The 22,991-nt window shown below is 41.2% G+C and overlaps 1 protein-coding gene across 19 annotated transcripts in view; it reads right to left on the bottom strand.

Moving 5' to 3' along the window:
* The window catches only part of TENM2 (teneurin transmembrane protein 2), a 1,969,530-nt gene that overhangs the window by 252,600 nt on the left and 1,693,939 nt on the right, over window positions 1-22,991 (bottom strand). For all 19 annotated transcript variants that reach the window (XM_040444168.1, XM_040444170.1, XM_040444289.1 and 16 more), the window contains one exon: window positions 19,368-19,606. In XM_040444168.1, coding sequence (XP_040300102.1) covers window positions 19,368-19,606 — 239 coding nt within the window. The remainder of the gene's footprint in view (window positions 1-19,367; window positions 19,607-22,991) is intronic.

Below are 22,991 nucleotides of genomic sequence, written 5' to 3'. Positions count from 1 at the left end.
ATATAAGTAAAGTTTGGTTGGGGTGGGTGTGTGTGTGTGTACATACGATGGGGCAGGGGGATAATTCAGGCTTTTCCAGATAAAAGGGACAGAGATCTTGAATCTTTCTCCCCTCTTTCTTCCCCCCATGAAGGTAGATATGATGCCTGGAGCTGCAACAGCTATCTTGCTACAATGAGGCAGCAAAACCAAGGGGTAAAAAACCCTAAAGCACCAAGAGGGGCAAAGCAGAGAAAAAGGAAGAGTTCATGCCATGGATGTCATCACCGAGCAGCATCATCAGTGCCAGTTTCTGTAAACCTTGGATATCCAGCTAGCTATGTAAGGAATATAGAGCCTTGCAGTTTTGTAAACCACTGTTAGCATTCTTATGGTTGTTAGTTTATGATAACTTGTAGCTGAATGCCTCCCTCATTGAAATGCTGTCTTGACTGGCCATCCAGAGAAGGACTTTGGGCCCTCCTTGTGAGTTTCAGTTTTGAAGTACATTTCATTTATCTTCCACTTCTTTCTGCCTATTTTGGTCTTCCTGCATGCCCTGACATGGACAACTGGTTAGGGAATGTGTCATCTTTCTGCTGTCAGGACAAAGGTAAGGTGCAGCTGACCAGAGTTTGCATGGCCAGAGGGACTCTCTTTTCTCTTTTCTTGGGAGCACTATCATTAAGAGTAGTTGCAAGGACTTCTGGGGGTATGGAAACACATGAAGTTAAAGTCACCAGGCACATAATTTTAGGTTGATGTCAGTAAACATATGGGTGAGGATGTGGACTTGGGAGTTGAATGGACCCATGTTTAAATTCCAAATCCCGACTACTGACCAGTGTGTAACTGTGGGCAAGTTACTCAACCTCTCTGAATCTCCTTCCTTAATTATCAATAGAAAAGTTAAGTCATTGGGAAGATTGGATCAGACATGAAATGTGAAGTTCCTATATATGGTATGTCCTTAATAAATGGCTGACTTCATTGTCCTTTGGGAAAGATTTACATTCAGGGGTACTTGTCATTACAGATCTTCAGGTGAACCCTCTTTTCACAGCACAAATTTGACCAGTTTAGTTAAATAACTTTTCAGAACTTAGCACCACAGCTTGCCTCCATGAAGGGGATTGAGGACTTTGGGCATGAAAAAACAGGCTCAAGAGGAATAAGCAACACAGAGTCAAAGCTGACCCACACTTGGCAATACAGGGGTCAGAGACTTCATTTTCATTTTGGTGGTAAAAGAAGAAAAAATATATACCTAAAGACATAATTATAAATCAAGGATAACAAGATTTCTCAGTCTTGGCACTAATGACATTCTGGGTTGGATGATTCTTCGTTGTGGGGGGCAGTGCTATGCATTATAGGATGCTTATCAGTATCTCTGGCCCCCTACTTACTAGATGCCAGTAGTGTTCCCCAACTATGACAACTAAAAATGTCTTCTAGACACTGTCAAATGTTCCTAGGGATGTGGTGGAGGTGCACTGAGTTAGAACAAAGGGCAAAAGAGTGAAAAAGAGTCTCCCTGGGTGAATGTTACTGGGGTCGATAAGCAAGTGGTCCCCAATGCACTATAACCCCGCACAGTGTAAAAAGTAGTAAAAGAAGAAAGAAAAAAATTGTGCACATCTTTGAGCCCTGACCACCTCATTAATGAGCAAAGGTCCAGGTGACCAGTTATTACTCCATCGAGACTGCAGAACAAGGAGGAATAATATTTGGGCTATTTCATTAATCTGTGCCAAGGACCTTTTCAAATTGAGTCTCTTAATGGGTAAAATATTTGACATTCTGTAAAAAGACCTAGTGGGTTCCAATCCATCCTTTTCACACAAAGCGCTTTTAAAGCTAAAAAAAAAAAAAATCATAGGGGGAGCAGTTATAAAAAGGAAGTGGAACCCAAGAAGGAGCCTCATTCCTGTTTTCTAGCCACGACCCTGACTTGAATACAGAAAGCCATTCCTCCCATACACAGGCAGTACTATTTACCCTCAGCTCATCTCACACACCCAGACTATAAAAGATCTGCTAATTGGCATAGGATTATGTGCATTTTACTTTCATTCTCTACTCTTCCTAATGATTTTTCAAGGGTTCTTCCCCATGAACATCCTTATTCTTCATCATTTACTTATAAAAATGCAGTCTTAGAGATAGTTGCTATTCATTTACACTTCTCTCAGGATCTTTTTGGGAGCCCTTGGTCTTGAGATTGTAAAACACTGTTCTAAAAGACTCTGTTGTATGTACCACGAAGCACTGAAGAGGGCAAAACTTGGAAGAAAGGCTGTTCTGCATGAAAATATTCATACACATTATTTCATTATACACTTGAAAAATGACAAGTTGGTTTGCAAGAATAGTGTAAGATGTTCTCTTACAATTTTACCCATGGTTAAGAGCCTGTTCACTCTGTTCCCAACTCCACTTTAAACTTCTCCTGGATGTCTTACAACTCTCAACCAATTTTTGAGTCCTAAAAGCAGGTTCCTTTCTATTTTAAAGAGGCTTTCAGAAAGTTGTCATCTACAGTAATGCTCTTAGACAATAATGCCTTATTGTCCTGTGATTATTCTAACCAGCTGATAAGTCGACTAAATTTGAGTGCCATTTAAAGTAATTCTCCCCATTTATGATTGAACTATGGGCTTGTTGGGTATGCATCCCACATTTAATCATCATGCAAATGTGATATCTGATCCCTGATCTCCCTCCTTGGGGAAGCTGCAGGAGGACTCCAAAGGCTTCAGTGGTGGGTTTATGAGACCATCATGATATTCCTGTCGTGGGCTGAAGTGGAGAAGGCAGAGATCTGACATGTGTCTTAACCCAACTGGGCTTGGAAAATGGTTACTGATTTAGGAGTCCCTAAAGACCTTTGCACCATTGCTTAGGGTCAAAAACTGGATAGGAATGGGATGTCCAGCTTTGTGGCTGAGGCTTATCTCCTGCTACCCTGTAGCAGAAAGGAGACCAGAAGAGGTGAGAAGTAGGATAAAGACAAAAAGAAAGTACAGAGATATAATTATCTACTAAATTGAACCTCATCCACTCAGTAATTCACGTAACACCTTTGGGGCCTAAACTCTCTTGGTTAGTTTGGAAGCTGACTCTAAAATTCCCCAGGTAATCATGCCGTTTTATGCTTTACTCTAGGCACCTAGCGTCTGAGAGGGTAGTTCATGCACTTCAGTCAGATGTTAAAGCATTGAAAAGAAATGGAGACTTCAGCATGGTGCAGAGGGAGGGCAGAGGGGAGGAGGGTGCAAGCACATTCCCTGATGTCTGGCCCTCTCTGCCTGGATCCATAAACCCATAGCCAAACTCATCCATCTGACCCTTCTTCAGCCTGGGTACAGTGAGTCAGCCTCATTTTCAGAGACACAGGCAGATACATTAGAGTTTAAACCTGTTAATACAGTGAATATGTAGCATATTTATCATAATTTCAAACCTGCCTCTAACCAGCTGATCAAAAGGCAACTTTCTTCTTTGAAGATTTTTATTTGTAAGCTTCATTGCCCCAAATCAAAAAGGGCAATGGTACAGACTCCCAGGACCACATTCTGCATTTGTTAGGTGAGCGCCTTCAAGTCCTGGAACGTGCTTTTCTATTTATAAATGGGTATGCTGAATTGCCACATATTTCCTGATGCCTTTTTTTGGTTCATGAAATTTACGCTACATATGAGCAATGTTATGGAGGCAGTTGGTTAGCCTTTTAGAGTTTAGTTTTAGCCCAATTCTGCTCTCCTTTTTCTCCACAGACTTTCATACAAAATCCAAAGTGAATGTCTCAGAAGGGGTCTTGATGGGTTTTACTGGATCAAAGGGCCCTCTCCTAATAAAGAAACCGCACAGAGATTTACTGAGCACATTAAAAAAAGAATAGCTCCTTGCCAATTCTGGTAGAATTACATGCCAATAAAAGAATGTTTTGGCCAACCATGCTTTTAGAAAAGTGTGCAGTGATTTAAAGATGGTGTTAGTTTTAAGTTCTTAAGTTACACCATTCTTGACAATGTTCGTGTACAGATCCAGGTTAGAAACCTGAAGGGTATATCAGATATTTCAGTCTTCTTCATCTCCAGTCAGTACTATACAAATTCTATCATAAATCTGCCTTTTCTTCTTTGGAAGGAGGCTCTCACAGATTTACTGTTTCCCTATTTCCATGTTCCTCTCTAATCTACCCATTCACATACCCACTGATTATGGCCAGAACCTATGGATAAGTCTCCCTGTCTTCTGTCCCATTTCCCAATCTATCCTGAATCCTCAATCAATTAGTAAGTAAATATTTATGGAACATCTACTAGGTAACTATCATGATAGCATGTCATAATTAAAAAAAATGTTTTAATGTTTGTTTTATTTTTGAGAGAGAAAGAACGTGAGTGGTCGAGGGGCAGAGAGAGAGAAGGAGACACAGAATCTGAAGCAGGCTCCAGGATCTGAGCTGTCAGCACAGAGCCCGACACAGGGCTCAAACTCATGAACTGAGAGATCATGACGTGAGCCGAAGTTAGACGCTTAACCACTGAGCCACCCAGACACCCCAGCTTGTCATAATTTTATATTACATTCCTGCTTATGAATTTTAAGTACCTTCTTATAGCCAAACTAACCAAGTTAAATATTCTGCTAGCCTTCTAGGCCATCTATCACCTGGTTCTGCTCTATCTCACCTCCTATTTTCCACCGCTCTTCACTGGGCACCCTTCTCCTCACTGGCTGAGCTCCTCATCTCCCCTGCCCCATGCCTTATTAATTCTGGCCTCTCCCCTTCCTTGCTGCCTGCAGTGCTTCTCAACTCATTCCTACTTCAATTCATCTCCATCCTCCCAGGGCTAGGTCAGCATGGAAATGTGTTCACTGGGTCATCCTCAACTCCTCCAGTCTCTGAACTTTGATAGCCTAAATCCTAAATTGCAACTTAGCATCTGTATACTTTTTCTTTTGAATGAATGCACAGATAGCACGAATATTGATACCAATATCTACTTTAAATGTCACATAGAAAGTCTATGAAAAAGGTATCATCATCATTACAACTGTTATTTATTAACCATTTCTTACAGTTAAGAAAAACGAGGCTCAATACATTAAATTTTCTTTCCCCAAAGTACGCAGTTGGTAAGGGTTGAGATGGCAACCTAGCCAAACTAAATCCAGAACTTTCTTCAGGGGACTATTCCAATGCCCAGCTGGCCACTAAAGTGAGGAACCATTATAGATACAAATCAGGTTTCCTGATCCAGGTGAACAATGATGTCGGAAGTATGAAGTTTCAACGAGTCGTTATTTGAACCAAGAGGGCACAAAGGCCAGGAATTTTGTGTTGATAACATGTGTAAAAGAAAACCTATCTCAAATTGAAATCAACTCTTTTTATCATGAGTGCCTTTCTATGGCCAAGTGCCCAGACCTTTCTCAAGTTCCTCTTGAAACTCATCTTCCAGGACCCCATAGTTTCCTTGGCCACTAAGAGGGTGGACTCAATTCAGTTTCTTGACACTGACCCAAATCTCAGTCCTGAAAAGAAGGGAGGCCCAGAGTGTGCATGTGCTGACTTTGAGTTCCTGTATTAGGAGAGCCTCAAATGAATCGCTGAGTTTGCTTGAAATTACGATAAAACTTTGTATGATCCTCAAAGAGAAGCATGCTTGCGTGTGTTGACGAGCTTACGTGGGTCAAAACAAGACAGCAACCACCACCACCCCAAAAACCATGCCTACTTCTCCACCCCTGGCTTCCCTGCAGATTTTAGCAGGCACCCAGGTGGAACCTGACTCAAATTGCAGCTCATTAGCACAGAGGAATAGAAGTTTAAGGGAAAGTGTGTAGTAAACAATGCTAATCCTGACTTAAGCAGGAGATAGCGACCTTTCTCCCTTGCCTAAAACAAATCGCTGTTTCAGGCTGTGCGGGCCTGCTTTACCATTACCTGTTAATATGTCTGCAGGCAGAAGATGCAGCTGTGGCCCCGCGAACAGGCTCCACAGTCAGGCTGAACATAATCCCTCATGTAATGAAAAACCTATTTCTATTTCTGAGGCCTCACTACTCTTCATACTGAAGAGCCTTGTGCCTGTCACACATTTATTGAAGCCTATTACTCATCTAGGCAGCGGGGCCCAGTTAGTATTTGGAATTATATTTTAAATCACAATTTTTCTATTATTTATTTTAGGATTCCAAGGCTCCAGTGAAAGCATGTCAGTGTTCCTCTTGATGCGCTTTCAAAGGCATTAAAGCCTCACATCAAGATTCTTTTCTACGCAGAGAACCTTTCTGCATGTGTGGCAAAACTTCCGTCAAGATACCACAGTCCCCAGTCACCCCTTGTGTGCTAGAACCTCAGGATGCTACCGTGATCACATGTGCAGGGGTAGAGATTTTGTCTCTCTCCATTCAGCATCAGAGTAATCTTTTCTGGGCCACCAGCTTTACTCCCTCCTCTCACATCAGGCTCTTTTCTTTGGCTTTCGAAGATAAATGGGTAGAGTCTCTTAGGATGCTGGGGACAGGGCTGTGAAGAGATCAGCTAAAACTGTAGCCTCATCATCCAATAGAAAAATAAGAACTGGCTTAATCTAAGTCAGAGGATTTTCTGAGCTGACCACAAAGCCTGAACTTCCGTTTATTCACTAGGTCAATGGTGACCATGCGGTTCCTTCCTGTTCTATAGAAGCCAGTGGAAACTGTAATTTTCTCTAGCTATTCATCTGGCCGCCTTCTCCCTTTATATCCCCAGGAAAAAAATACACACACCATATATACCACGGTGACGCAAAGGGATGCCTTCCTGGATTTTCTGTCCCTTTTGCACACTTGCTTCTTCTCGTAATATGTGTTTTCCCCTTGGCATACACAAATCTTCTTGACATTAGCCCCTACACTCTACTTGGCCTATCTATATGAATTAAAATCAGCCAAAATTTGATAGCATGTGCACAATGTCAAGAATCCTTTCAATTTTTTTTTTCTTTTTTGCAATTCACACTTTGTTCCTTTTCAGGTCTGGAGTCCTTCTCTACATTTCCACTGGCAGAGATTTCAGACCAGCCCCTTGAAGGAAACCCTGTTGTATATGCAACCTGGTTGTTGGGTTTTGAAGGGTGTGGTGACAAGCCAAGAACCAATTCAATCCACTCCGGGTATCTTCTCAAGGAGCCAGGTTTTGGGTTTTTTTTTTGTTTGTTTGTTTTGTTTCATGCTACTGTCGGAGACACAGGCACAGTAAAGTTTTTGGTCAGGGGTGAGGCAGCAGTAGTGTTGTGATGAAGAAAGAATTACAAAGGGTGTGGCAAATTAGCAAAAGTACTCAGACATGCAATTATGAGAAGAGTTCAGACTCGGCTTTCATGTGATCTCTATCTTTTTTCTTCATGTTTTGACAGCATTCTCCCTGGGTGGGGTACACAAGCTCTTGTTTAATAAACTCCTTAGTCATGCGAACGTGAGAGACAATTCTTTTTCTTCCTTCAGGACAAATTTAGTCACAGATATTTCAGTCGGGTCCACTCTCCAATTTGCTTCTGACATTAAAACAAGCCATTGGTATTTCACTACAATACAGATAGCACTGCTGGGTCAGCTAACCTTTCCAAAGGCTTAATTCCTGTCAGTTTTGAAGAGAAGAATAAAATACCATGCAATCAGCATCCACCTCCCTACAAAAGAAATAGAGATATTTTCTCCCAGACAGGGCCAAGACCATAAGCCCTTGGGTAGCCCTTTTGCCCTGACCACCCCCATCTAAAGAGTCAAGCTGCAGAGGTGGGGGTAGGGTAGACAAGAGGTGGGATAAAGTTGCAGTCAGCATACCAGCACATTTTTTAAAAGTCTAAAATTAAGTGAACTGTAATGTATGTATATTAATTTTAATAAATCTGGACTTGCTCCAAGGATACTTAAAGGTAGAACGTAGACAATAGGGGACAGGAGGGGAAGGAGCAGTGACATCCACATCTCTGTGAATGCAAACAAACATTGTGAAAGATGAAACCACTGGAAGCAGGATCCAAAGCTGGTTTCCTTCAAGTCAGATTAAATGTAGCTGTCAAAACATTTCATTAAGATGTGCACATATTGAAAACTTTTTCTGACCAGAACTTTTGGGGCACGATCTGTGGGAGGAGTGGTGTGGGGGGCCACACTCATACACATGCCAAATGGAGAGGGACTTGCCTTCTTTCCCTTCTCTTTCCCAGCCCCCCGACCCCCACCCCCACCAATCCAGATTTGGCTGAGTAATGAGTTGCTACCAGCCTGAACATACCTGTGTCCTATCCTAGACCAAGATATGCCCATGTAGGAATTTGGAAACCTTCCTAAATGTTACAAGTTCATAAATACATTGAATTCGACTAGGAGCTAAAAGTGTAATGTCAGCTCAGATATTCCTGCTGGACCTTCCTTTACACCATGAAAATAGGCAAAATAAGTCAGGGAAAGGATCTAGTATAAAATAATTCTCCATCATGTCCATTCCTGATCAAGACTGAAGAGAAGATTTTTGAGAATGCCCTCACCTGATTAAAAAACAAATATGCTTGCTTTCTGGCTTCAAGGGTCATTCTAAAGACAACACATCTGAAGACAAAGGTGATTTTTCTAAGCCCAACTTTCAGCGCTCCCCTGGGAGCCAACAGCCACACTCTTTCCATCTCTTACATCATTTGTAGTAGCAAAGACTGTAGCGGAATTACATGGGTATCAATTAGACACAACACAAGATAAACTAACCTTAGTGAGAAATGATTTTGTAGGGGGTGTTTTTACTGCCCCCTCTTCATACAACGTATTTGAAATATAGATTGATGTTCAACATTAGACACATGACTCTCATCTATTAGGCAAGAGCCTGCTGTGTCTATAAATTCAATTTCCTTTATCATGGTGGCTTTCTGGTTTATTTGGATAAATGTTGAGCTGTCCACTGTTATTTATCTAAGTAGTTCATGAGGGAACAGAAAGTTTAATGATGTGAGATGAGGGGGTGAAACAACACCTCCAAGCAATTCTCAAGGATTGCTTTTCATCTCATTACCTTGGTTGGACTTATTGGTTCAAGAAATCATGCAGAAGATTACATGTCATTTGATGTGCTGGGTGTCACCTTTCCCCCATCCTTGTCTTCTAATTGTTCCATGTTTTATCTTGCTTAGCATATGGTATCTCACAGCCTGCAATCCTTGTTAGTGTTTCTAATCACTGTGTTCATAGCTTCTAGTGTCTTTTCCTTACTTCTTGTCTTAACTTCATCCCACTCTTTTTTGGTATGTATTCTCCTTTCTTTGGATTTTTACCCTTCACTGCTATGGTCCTGAGAAATGTAAGCTAATCACAGGCCAGCTTCTTTTTTTGAGAAGGTTTATGGTTTTTAAAGTAAATTCAAGAGGAGACAATGCCTTCATTGGACAAAAACAGACTGAATAAAAATGGGCACAAGACTCTACAATTTCTTACTGTGTAATGTTTAGACCACTTCACATTTCTAAGGAGAAAGAAGGATGGCTGACCATTTGTTATAATGATAAGTTAATAAAAACCTTTTTAGTATAAAAGCTTCTATTGCCTGATGGATCTGGGAAAAATGAAGCTCAAATGTCTTAACATCATGGCGCACGTCATTTATGCAAACCATAACTTGTCCAGGCTTTCTCAGCTTTCCTATTAAAAAAATTTTTTTTAAATCTTCACTTTTGAGAGAGAGAGAGAGAGAGAGAGAGAGAGAGAGAGAGACAGACACAAGAGTGCGAGCAAGGGAGGAACAGAGAGAAAGGGAGACACAGAATCCGAAGGAAGCTCCAGGCTCTGAGCTATCAGCACAGAGCCTGACGATGGGGCTTGAACTCACGAACCATGAGATCACGACCTGAGCCAAAGCTGGACACTCAACTGACTGAGCCACCCAGGTGTCCCTCAGCTTTCCTATTAAGTGTACTATTTTATGGGGTTGCTTATCAGACTCTAGGTCTAGGGAAATTTTTCAAGTAAAAATGTCCTAGATTCAGAGGCTGGTCAGCAGATCCCAGCAAACAATGTGAACAGCCAATCCTTTGCCTAAACAAAATTTTTGGTGCAATGGAAAAACATGAACTTAATATAATAAATTTAATACATTTTAAATTAATAAAAATAATACATAAAACTCATATACAAAGTTGCGAGAAGATTTTTCATGGGAAAAAAGTCTTTAACCTACAATTCTCTCAAGAGAAGAGACACCTTTCTCAAGGAAGTATACAAATGTTATTAAAAGAAGGTTTAAGGGGAGTCTAGGTGGCTCAGTCAGTTAAGTGCCCAACTAAGTGACTGCAGCTCAGGTCATGATATCACAGATCGTGGGATTCTCTCTCTGTGCCCCTCCATGCTTGCACTTTCTCTGTCTCTCTCAAAATAAAAAAGAAGAAACTTAAAGGGAAGTTTAAGCACATGAACTCTAATTCAGCGAATGCCCTAGAAGTCTATATTTGTAAACTTTGGGCATAAGGTAGCCTTAAAACCAGTTTCAACAATGCTTCTAATTCAAAGGCATACCGAACTTCTTTGAAAGATGTCGTCTTGTTTAGCATGGCCCAAAGAACAGAATGCACTTGATAGACTGCCACTTACCTTTCCCTTTGGCATATAAGCAAGTCTAATCTAAACTTCATTAACGTGACTCTAAAACACTCATGGTGTAATAGAAGTAAGCCTACGGATAGGATTGCATCATGACGGCAAAGGCAAAAGCAAGGCAACATACCTTTCTTTTATAAAGATCAGAGTCCCTAGGGGAGGGCCAAACGTGTGTGTACACATCTTTCCACATGACCTAACTCCACTGAAAACCCGTCCCAAGGGAAGGGCCTTCCCTAACAGCTGTGAACACAAGTCATGACGAAAGAAAGGCAAAGATTGGAGGCAAATCTGATCCTCCCTTCTCTGAAGCTTTGGTTTACTAGGGAAAAAAGCCTTTGAAAGATGATACTTATTATGTATCATATAAATCTTTCTTTCCAAGAAAGGAGGACAATATTCTCTTCAGCAAAACTCTTTTCTTATCAACACATAGTTTAGGACTGCTATATTTCCTGAGACATTCTGATATTTACATATTTAAGGCTAGGAGTTGATAATAAAAAATGAAATTAGTGGAACATGCAATGCATTATGCCAAAAATATTACCATATTTATGGTAATATTAAATATGCTAATGTAGTTGATGGACCATTTGCTCTCCTAACACAGAGGATCTTAATATGAGACATCAATTTAATAAATGATTTATTTGATGAGTAAAGGGCTCAGACAACAATTCTGCATGTCTATTCTTAACAACCAAAATGTGGATTTTCTAGAAAGGAATTTTCAGTGAAGGACACAGGAAGTATGATTTAAGGTGACCTTAAGAAAACTATGAATGTTCTAAAAGTTCGCTTTGGGGTCAAATTTCTGTCATATGAGCCTGCACAGCTAAGTCGGGCATTTCAGCACAAAACATTCTGTATGGCTTGTGTACACAGACCTAATTCACCATATAATATTCCTCTTCTCTATTTGGTGCCTTGTAGCAATTGCTTCATTTCTTAGCACATCCTCATTTACAGAGAAGCAGCCAACAGACTTTCAGATTTATGCCATTATTTGCTTTTTCACCTTGAACTCCAACTAAATTCTGCCACACTTTTGTAAAATGAGTGCCAAATGGTGGCTGTATGCCAGACACAAACACTTCCCAGTTTCACTCATCCAGCTCTCTTGATTTCAGGGAATCACAGATTCCGGCTAGAGGGCTTAAATGTGGTGCTTACACAACCCCCCTAACTGTTCCTTTGCCTAAATGCTTTATAACTTGGAAATGCTTGGGAACGGAGGCAATTCCGTTCCCTTTACCAGAAACTTCCCTTTACATGGGGGAACCAGAAACTTCCCTTTCAGGGAACCAGAAACTTCCCTTTACATGGGGGAACAAGTAAAACCAGGGATCAGGGATTTCGGGCACTTGATAACGCTGTCCATTAATGGTCCAACTTAGCCCTAACTCTAATCAGCATTTATTAATTAAATAAATATTTATTTATGCTTACAAGGTGTTAGGCATTGTTGGGGATACAGTGATCCAAGAGCCTGGTTTTATGCTTTTCAATGGACCTTGTCTAGGAGTGTGGGAGCCAATACGATAATCGTAATAACTGTTTAGTTGAGCTTCTACTGTGTGTCAGGTGCCACCACATTTCACTGATTCTAAAACACAGATGTGTTCACATTTTCCTATCTCTGAAACCAGAATGCATTTTACAACTGGTGTTTTCTTACAGTCATGGCTGGCCAAGCAGACAATGGTTTGCTGGTCTGACTATAGACCTATCTATTCATAGAGTTGTATGTCATTCCAGGTGGTCTGTGCCTACCTCTTTCCAAAACTACATAATAAAAATTATAAATGCTAAGTACTTGTCACAGTACTTAGGGGATACATACAAAAACGACATTGCTCATACCTGATGACATTGCATTTGAAGAAAAGTTGAATACATATATAATATTAGTGAACACCTGAAGTATCTTTACAAGGCAGGAATTATCCCACTGTTTTGGATAAGGAAACTATAGGATAGGGAGATTAAGCGGCAAGCCCAAGTCACAAAGCTTTTAAGTATACACATCAGAATTTGAACCCAGGCTTCCCTGAGACCAAAGCCCATTCATGTGATTTCCATCACATCAAGGTAGTACTTTTCTAATTAACATGGCAAGAACGCCTGCAATTGTATTACAGGTAAAACGTAGAACGAAACAATACTTATTTACAGTACAACAGAAGCTATATCCAGAATTCTAAATCATGAAACATGTAAATATAAACAAACACATGCAAAGCTTAGGAAATGAAGAATTTAAAAGCTTCCTGTGGAAGGTGAAGGGTCTGTGGGCTTGATGACCACCCTAAGTGATGCAGTCAAATAAACAGAGCATGTGGGAGAGACACACAAAATGTCATAGCTTCGCATCCCATTACTGCTTCTGAACTGATTGCTGACTGCCAGAGAGATAATGGTCACAAAGAAATTTCAGGACAAAGGCCTGAATGGTGAGTTGACACAAAGACAGTTGGTGAACACTGCATTCTCATTCACCCAACACATGCTCTGTGGAGCCACAAGGTCTTAGGCCAGCAGATCATACTGATAACACTGTCTACTTGTCATGGTCCTTGAGGGGCACAGGGTGGTAGCACTACTCACTCTTCCCTGGTTTTGCATTAAGAGGGTCTACAAAATAAAGACCAAAAGTTGCTTCCTCTTCCTTATCCATGGAGCTTACCTGTCAGGGTGGGAAAGCCCTGTATCAGCTGGCTACCTTGATTTCTGACAGGTGGCTTGTGGAGGAAAGCCAAGGCACCTCACCTCAGTAAAGGAACTTTTCTGAATGTCACACATGAGATATGCATGTTGCCACATGGCTGCTAGGTGACGGAGACCAGAGACCTAGCTAATGACTTAATTTGCTTTCCATAAATTGACACATCCTCTGAAATTAAGAGTACAATTATGAAATGGCAGCCCCCACTGCCAGAGACTCACCAGTGTGTAAGCAGGGACAGGACTTTATTATCTGGTTAAGAGCACATTAGCATATCTATTAGATAAAAAGTCTGTTACTAACATCAGAACTGATAACATAGCTGGGTCCCCTGACTTATTTGTGGGAAGTTTTTTTCCTTCTCCGTGGGACTAAATACAAGCTTTGACCATCTGGGGCTGGGGAGGTGGGTGGAAATGTTACTTGCAGGATTGTTCAGATTTAATCGCTACCATTTTGCCCTTTATATAATGGGAGGTAAATACACAATTTGGAATTCATACAGAGGTCAAGGATTAGCATCTCTCTGGATCATCAAAGAACAGTGAGTCTGAATGAGAGGGTCAACATTTTTCCTAGGCTGTATCCTCACAAAGGATGCCAGGTAAGTGTATGCTTCTCATCATTTTCTGTCATTTTCTTTCTGTTTTCCCCAAATCTGCTCTGTTCAGTGAGATGGGAATACACAAAATAGCAGCTCTGAACACAGGATTCATCAGCCTGAGTCTCAACATATCATTTTTCAAGTGTAGCAACTTTAAACACATTGTAGGCTTTTAGTTTCCATAGAAAATAATCTCTCATTGTTTTCAAAAGAAACTGAAAGCCCCCCAAATTACCACACTTTTAACATCCTGACATGTTGATGGCCTGCGTTCTTCCCAGATCAAAGTGAGAGTGGCAGAAGACAGAGCGTTGAGCAGCTTACTTAAAACATAGTATTTCATATTTGGCAGGAATTACTGTAGTGAAAAAAGACAAGGTGACTTTCTAATATATAGATGTATTTTGGTTTGGCAGAGATCTGAAGAGCTAAAAACTAATTTAGGATGACATAAATGCTCTTATCTTTCTTACCCCCTTCCCTTCCCAACCACAAGAAGAGTTTTTGACAGAAACTCAGCATATATTGCGTATTGTCTTTAACTTGGGGATGACAGTCTGAGTCCTGTGTCATGGTGAACTGTTGTGTTGACTCTCATCTTAGAATTTCTAGGATTATCTTGATTTAAGCAGTAAAGTCATATATCACAAGCACCTTTCTTCCTTGATGTGGGTAGCCTGTAAGAACTTCAATGCCTTTTAAGGAAACGGGATCTATTTGACCTTAACCTAGGAGAAGAAAGCAATGATGTCATTCAGGGACTCTGCACTGTTACAACCTGTTGGAAAACCTTAAATAAGAAAGGGTCTTTGTCACCTTGAAAAACAGGCCATGATTTTGCAGAGGAACCTAGGGTAAATGAAGGTTGAAGACAAGTGTGTATGTGGCAAAGTTTTTAGGTCATTACACTCTACCCATGGGTTGAAACACTATCTCAAGCCATCCATTAGGATGGAAACTTTTACCCTTTGCAAAGTTTTAAAGAGAAAAGTGGCTTGCTTTTTCTACCTTTTGGTTTGGATCAGGAAGTCAGATCTAATTATTCATTACGAAGTGGGATGGCAGCATCAGAAAAAATTACCCACTGCACTTATAGTGGATGAGTAGTTGGACAATCGGCCAGTTGGAAAGCAAATGTTTTCTTTCTGTAAAAATGGAAACACTCCGAAAAGGTATTTTTAGGAAAAGAAGAGTAATGTAATCAAAGAGGGGCTGGCAAACCATGGCCTGGGGGCCAAATCCAGTCTGCCACCTGTTTGTTTGTATGTTTTTAACAACAGCACATGAGCTAAGGACTAGTTTTACATTTTAAATAGCCTTAAAAATATAAAAAGAATAATATTTCATGACACATGGAAAGTACATGAAATGCAAATTTCCGTGTCCATAAGTAAAGTCTCCTGGAACACAGCCCTGCCCGTTTGCTTACACACGTGTACGGCTGCTTCTGCCATACAACAGCAGAGTAGAGCAACTGTGACACAGACTTCACGACCCACAAAACCAAAAAAGATCTGCTATCTGGCTCTTGACAGAAAATATCTGTTGACCGCTATAACAGAAGAGGTTTGTGAAAACAGACACAAAAAGACAGGTTAAAAGACGGAGGAAGAGATATAGTTTCTCTCCACTTCAGGAATCATCAGAAGATGGCTTGGGAAGGAAAGAGCTGAATTATTCTCCCTTATTAATGAAGGCAAAATCAGATACAGGGAGTTGATGCTACAAAAGGGATGATTTAGGTCTTATGTGATATTTGGAAATCATTAGGGGACTAATCAGGAGACTAAGGACCTAGACTTTTACCCTTATAACTAACCAGCCATGTGATGGCAGGCTCTCTGGGCCTCAGCATCAACTCTTGTGAAATGATTGTAATCTGCCAATTTTATTTTCTGCTAGAGTGGATGTTGGGGCTGTGGGTATGGTTCAAATGTAATAATTACGGAAAAAATGCTTTAAATGTAAAGGCTTGCAGTTCTGAGCAAATAGAAGTTTCCAATCAGTTATTGTTATGTATACTAAGAGGATAAAAACAGTACAGTTGACATAAAACAGGTGAGAAACTCTACATTAGTTACATGATCCAGAAACTTAGGGATCTCGAGGGATTTCTGGTGTTGCAGGCAATGAAAGCACTTGACATGCCTGAGGATAGAAGACAACTTCCTGAGAGGGAAGCTCTTCTGTATTTCATAGCCACTACTCCCTAGGAACCACATGGGCTAGGGCCTGAGTGATGCACAAAATGGTCCCCTTGTGGTTCATGCAGCTTCTCAAAGTAATTTATTCCAGGATGTTATGTACACTGGGAGAATCTGGCATAGGAAGAATCTTATGGAAAGTACATCATAAAAGATCGTTGGCTCCAGTTGTGTCAGTAGGAAAGGGGGAATCTATCCTGAGTTGGTAAAGGCCCACACTTCCAATATGCACAAGAGTTGACCTTATTCTGCTTTCACACTCACCCTCATACTGGATGTAAAGAAGAACTTGTCATGGGGCTGAGCTATTCCAGATTGCTCATTTTTGGAGTCTTCTCTCCACAGGTTTGAACATGAAAGGAAGATAATTTGATCTATTTGTCACAGCTCCTGGCAGGCCTGAACCCAGTGCCTGTCCATAAATATCTTGGGGCTGATGCTTAATTTCAGGACTTATAATGTTCTAGTGGAACATGGAGTCATGTATGAACCAGAATGGACTCAGGTCTTAAAAACTCTGGTCTCCCCTAACAGGAAGGCTTTGATTTTTACGTTGCCCTTCTGTCTTTCCCTGATGGCTTGTTTTCTTGGTGGGCACAATCACTTGTTGCTCCCAACAGCACTTTTCTCTGTGTTTGTAATGTACTGTTTATGCCCCTGCAGCTCTGTAATTAATAATATACTGCTTTTCATCTTCAAAGTGATTTATACACATTAATTAATCCTCACCATACTTTGGAGTTTCTGCATGTAAATATCCATCATGCTTCCAGAATTTACTTGGGAAACCAAGACTCAGAAGGAAAACAACTTTGTCAAGGCAAAGGAGAAATGAATCACTAGGTCAAGATCAGCACTCAAAACCTTGACCCCTTCATGGTGCTTGCAGATCTGCTGTCACCTCTGGGAGAGTAGCCCTATGGCTCCACACTCACCAGCATTACTGCTGGGAAAACTGGCCCCTTCCATTATTTATTTTTGAGTCATAATGTGTTCTTTAATACTCCAGGGTTAAAGCATAATCTTACCTAAAGCATACATAATAGAAAATGATGGATTATAATCTAATAAACTATCCTAAGATGCTCAGGTCCAGCTTCTAGTAGCCTCCAGACTGAGGATAAATATGTTTCCTAATCCATCATTTACAAGATACACACCCAATTAAAACATTAAACTCTCACTATATGGTTTCCCATTTATGTAATCGCCCTACAGAAAGCTATTATATTTTAACCATCAAGCTCAATACATCAGGGAATAGCCATCTATCTCTCTCTGGCAAGTGGAGTAGGAGGTACACTGGGGATGGTATTGGCAGAGGTGAGCAGTGCCTCAATTTCTGTATCTGGGCTCCCCATGGTGCCCACAGGCTTAGCAGAACATTAAGCCTGAGAAGTGAGCTCATGGACCCTTTTTTCAGTTCCTGACACAAAGCCAAATCATGCAAAGACCCTGAAGGCAATTCAATTTGTTTCTACCAAGCCTCCCTGAACAGTTAGCTGGGGAAGTACACAAAACTACTTCTAACAACACAAAAGATTCTACTCAAGTGATTGAGAGTGCAACAGATGCCTTTTCCCCTCCCTTGTCAATCCATGACTCCATCCTTCAGCGAGCGCAAGTGAGAAGCAGGCATGACTTTAAATTAGGAGTATATGGGTGTCAGACCTCAGTCCCCATGTGGAGCTGGGGTTTACAGCATCGAGGATTCTGCAAAGTTCCAGATAAACATGGTGCCTTTCCCCAGAGTGTCAATTTTCTCAGTTTTGGAGGTCATTCCCAGGAGACACAACAGGAAAAGAATGTAAAAACTTATATTTCTACATTAAGGTGAGCATAGCAATATTATGGGAGAGAGTGAAAACTTCACATCAATTTTTGGCTTGTAATGGCATTGGGCAGAGCCCCAGATCACTGGGGCTGTGTAGTCAACCTCCTTTACCATCAGGTAAGCTTGGGTAGAATGGTCTGGGAAGTCCTGGACCAATTCCTTCTCTGGCAGGCACCAAGCTGGCTGCCTGATGATGAAGGAAGTGTTCACTGCTGAAGGACAAGGGACAAAGTCAGAATAATCAGGGTTGCTTTTTTACCCCCCTCTCTTAAATGAGAGGAGTTTCAGCCTAAGTGTTGATAAGAATTTTGGAGTCAGCCTCTTTCTGCTGGTGTTTTATAGGTTTGTTTTGCAACATGGCAGAGCCCCAAATTGGGGAAGCCTGTCATGGCTGCCCTGAAACTAAGCCAGAGCCATCAAGTGTTTCAAATAAACTTTATCAAACATCACGGGGCCTCTGCCTGGGCCAGGAGATCTGCATTGGCAAGCTCAGTTGACAGAGCAGCAGCACCAGGGCTCTTTGCTGAGGCCAGGAGCTGTGAGCAAGCTTTGTGTCCAGACCAGGGTGCTCATATGCACATGGCACTCTGCCCCTCAGCTCTTGGCACCTGCTGCTTCCTGCAGTTACAAGGCTACACCCCATGGATGCAAACCAATATGCCTGGCATAGGAAGAAAAATACCACTGCAACTTCACCAACCTGCTACCCTAAGTTATATCCTGAGTTCCCAGAAGCAAGGTTGGCATGTGAGATGAACCTCACTCATGAATGTGGTGCAATTCAGGTTGAGACTAAAAGGACACAAGCAAAGGAAAGGATGTGGGCAACATCCACTGTGCCTAGGTGACTTGATTCCACACAAAGACCTGGTTGGATGCTCTGACCTCTCAATCCTGTTTCTGTTCCACACCTCTGAAAATAAGCTAGCAATTTAACTTTCCTTTGAATCAAGATGTTCCCAGACATGCTGGTTACTATTATTCGATTCAGTTTTTGGCTGAAATTAACCCATGTTGCATGAATTTTAGAGCACAGACCTGGGTTAAAATCCAGTGATGGAAGACACTAGAAGACTACTTCAGGAAAGAGGGATGGGTTCACAGGAACAACAATTTTCAGCTCATGTCCAAGAAAGAATACAGCAGGCATGCTTAATTCATCTGATAAATGTTAATTAGAGTCTTGAGAAAGAAACTCATCAGATTTAAATACATTTCAGGAGAGAAAAAGCACTCCCATCCCTCATTCATTTTCACGTCTTTCAGGAGCCAATAAGCAAACTGTACAGACAACAGAGGGCTTCTCCATTCATAAGCCCACAATCTCTGCCCCACCTCCTCATGGCCAGGGTCATGGAGCGGGCTGCCTTGACTTACCTATGAAGTATGCCAGCAGAATCGCCAAAAGGAGGGCTGCAGCGATGGCGGACAGGGCGGCACATTTCCAGCTGCAGTATTTGGAGGGCTTCTTCAGCTTGAAGGCCTTCCTGGAGAAGGTATTCCGGGGCAGCAGGCGGGGTGGTGGCGTGTAAACGGTTCCTGAGGTCAAAGGGTATCCCGGAGAAGAGCTGCTAAACAGGGGTGTGCTTCCCGAAGAAGTTTTAAAGAGAAAGTGCCTGGCAAGAAAAAGGAAAGAGCATGGACATGGGTGGCTCCTGGAGAACACAGACCTGCTTTTTCTTTCACTCTGCTTTATCTAGTTCTATACAGTCCTAGTTAACTGCTCTACTTTGTCATGGAAAAAGGGGCAAAGATTACATCTGATAGTGACATAAATTAATTCCATAGAGTCACATCATTTATGCATTCCATATGCATCTAGATTTTACCTTCCACAACAATCCTGAAAAGTATTCAAAGCAAATATGGAAAGTGAGTTACCGTTTGTAACTTGGAGATGATGATGATGATGATGATGATGATGATGATACTAAACAGTATCAGGTACTAGAACCTGCTATTTAAAGGCACTTGAAGGGTGCCTGGTTTGTTGGGTTAAGGTTGGTTAAGTTTAAGCATCTGACGCTCGATTTTGGCTCAGGATCTCATGGTTCATGGGATCAAGCCCCTCATCAGGCTCTGGGCTGGTATCATGGAGCCTGCCTGGGATCCTTTCTCTCTCTCTCTCTCTCTCTCTCTCTCTCTCTCTCTCTTCCTGCCCTCTGTCCCATGCTCAAGCACACACATGTGTGCTCTCTCTGAAAATAAATAAAGATTCAAAGACACTTGAAATAATACTGTCACAACAACTTAGAAACTAAATATTAAAATATTTAAGATATGAGAAATCAGGCTGGAAGGATTCAAGCAACTGTCCAAGGATGTGAACCCTGAGCGCTGCCTCATGCTAAAGTGTGTACTCTTCAGTGTTACTCTAAACTACCTATCTTGAGCCTTCTTCCTGGGCTGTTTGCCCTCCTCCATCTTGCTTCCTGTTCTGAGACTGCCTCTCTAAGTCATGTGATGTTTTTCCTTTGGAAACATCTTTGCCTGGCAATTAAACAAGGTGCCCTTGGTCTCTAGGACTATGGTGTGACAAGAGGGTAATGGGGTCTACTGTTGACACCAAATATAACCCTTCTTCAGGGTCAGGAGACTGTCACTCCAAGGACACTTCAAGGACCATAAATTCTCTGACAGATTCTTCTCTCTTGTGTGTGCCATTTATAAACTTCAAATGTGACTTGCCACACCTTATTTAAAATGATGACTGTCTTCCAGGAAATCTATAGTGAACTTTAAAGCATGGATTAAGTAGTGTCTAGAGTCTGAGCAGCTGGAAGCTGGGACTGTGTCTTCTTTTATACCTTGTTCATTTTTATGTTCCCAGTAACCAACTCAAAGCTCCACATGCAACGGGCTTGAATGAATGAATGAATGAATGAATGGAGTTTCCTCATTTTTTTGTAAACTTAAGATCCTAAGATTCCAAAATGTTATGCAGGTATTTCCTTTCAAGTCTTCAGTAGGTGACCACATACTATGTGTCAATTACAATGGTAAATGTTTTATTTGCATGCAACCTCACATCAACCCTATATTATTACCATAGTTTTACAAATGAGAACACTGAAGCTGGAAGTTAGCAAGCAGGGTCATCGGGGCTAAAACTCCAGTCTGCCTGGCTCTCAATGCTCCAGTTGGACCTACTACACCACACTACCCCCTGCATATGGGGCTTAGCAAGCTACCCTGGTAGGATTCTGAGGCAAGATCAAAGTTATTACAAATATTTGCGTCTTGGATGCTTCCAGATAAATCCATGAAAGTATTTTAATCTTTGACAAAGATCACACAAGACTGATATGATTGACAATGATGTCAGAAAATGAGTGTCTGATTAGTGAACTATTTAATATAGCCAACATTAAAGCAAACAACTGATATTTAAACTTTATTTGTACTATAAGTATGTTTGATGATCTGAGTAAAGGCAAGAGGTTGGATTCCATAAATAAACTTTTGTATTCCTTATCCAATAGCACTCTTTTAATGCTCCAGATTAAAAGTGTCTTCTAGAAGAGGTGGCAAGTGGGCAGGGTTTAGAAGCAGTGTTTGGCAGCAATGTTCGCCTGGAGTGGAATCTCAGCAGTGCCATTATTGGACAAGTAAGCTCACACAAGGTACCTAATGCTGCTCTTAAAAGCCTCCATCTCCTCACTTGTAACATGGGGTAAGAGCAGCAGAGGTACCTCATGTCACAGAGTAGACTGTTGTAAGGGTTACACAAGATCATGTAGGAAAAGCACTTAACCAAGGGTGTGTCACATAGTAAGTGCTCAATGCATGATGAGTAGCTTTTATTATTAATTCTCAGAGCGACATAAGGAGCCTGAAACATGAATTTTAATTTAAAGCCTGACAAATGTCAAACAAACACCTGAAGAGTTCTCTAAATCACTAAATAATAGTCCACTGCCTTACACTTAAGCTAGAACATATGCCCACCAGAAAGCCAGGGGGATGGGAAAATGCTGGAATTTGATTTAGAACTAGCTCAAATGTACTTCTTGAACAACTTTCCAAGAGTGGGTAGTGAAAACTGGAAATCAAACTAAAACCAAGGAATATAAATATATCTCAATTATTGATAAATACTTAGGAATATGGGAACACCAGTTCTCAGCCCTACAGAGATCTTACCCATTTCCATGGCTTCAGGCATCACCAATATGACTCAAGTCTCTGGGTCTCCATTTCCAACAAGCTTCCTTCCTGAGGTCCAGATTCATATTCCACTTGTACACTGGGCATCTCTCTATCTCTACATCCCACAGCTGTACTGAACAAGTTACAGCCAAGCACGGACTCTTTACCTTCTCCTCCCCATTCAGATTCCTCCTGCAATCCTGTTATTCCCAGGTTCTTGAGAGACTGTAGCCATTTTTCACCTCCTCCCTTCCCCTCACCTTCTCCCATACAATGGGTGAAAGAATCCTATCAAGTTTACTTCTGAAAACTTCTCCCACCAACTTTCCCCTTCAATCCTCCTGCTAGCTTTTTCCCCAAACCACAAATGTCATTGTGCTCTGGCTTATAAATCCCTGATGATCCTCCAAAGCCTATAAGAAGAAGTCCAAATCTGAATATGGGACCACACTCTTTGCAACAACTACCCAACTTTTACCCTTGTCTCTATCCCTGTGCTTCCAGCTCCCAAAATCTATGCTTCAGTCATGTCAAAAGACACCTCCTTCCTTAACCAGCCTGTTCATGTTGCCATGCCTTTGTGAATGATGCACAAGGCTTTCAGGAATGGCTGTTCCTCTGCTTCCCCACCCATAACACCCCAGCCAACTCCTACTCACCTTCCAAACACCTATTTTGGAAGCATATTCCAAAAGCACCCCCACCCCATCCTCTATCACTTTTTGCACTCAAGTATCTATCATCTACTTGGAGATTACATACACTATATATATATATATATATATATATTTATATATATAAACTATATATATTAATATATATATTTATATATATAGTTATATAGTTTATATA

Source organism: Herpailurus yagouaroundi, unplaced genomic scaffold (assembly GCF_014898765.1).
Source record: "Herpailurus yagouaroundi ecotype Mexico unplaced genomic scaffold, PumYag 29, whole genome shotgun sequence".
Taxonomy (NCBI): domain Eukaryota; kingdom Metazoa; phylum Chordata; class Mammalia; order Carnivora; family Felidae; genus Herpailurus; species Herpailurus yagouaroundi.
The sequence above is the reverse complement of the archived record's forward strand: the minus strand, read 5'-3'. Positions and strand labels throughout refer to the sequence as shown.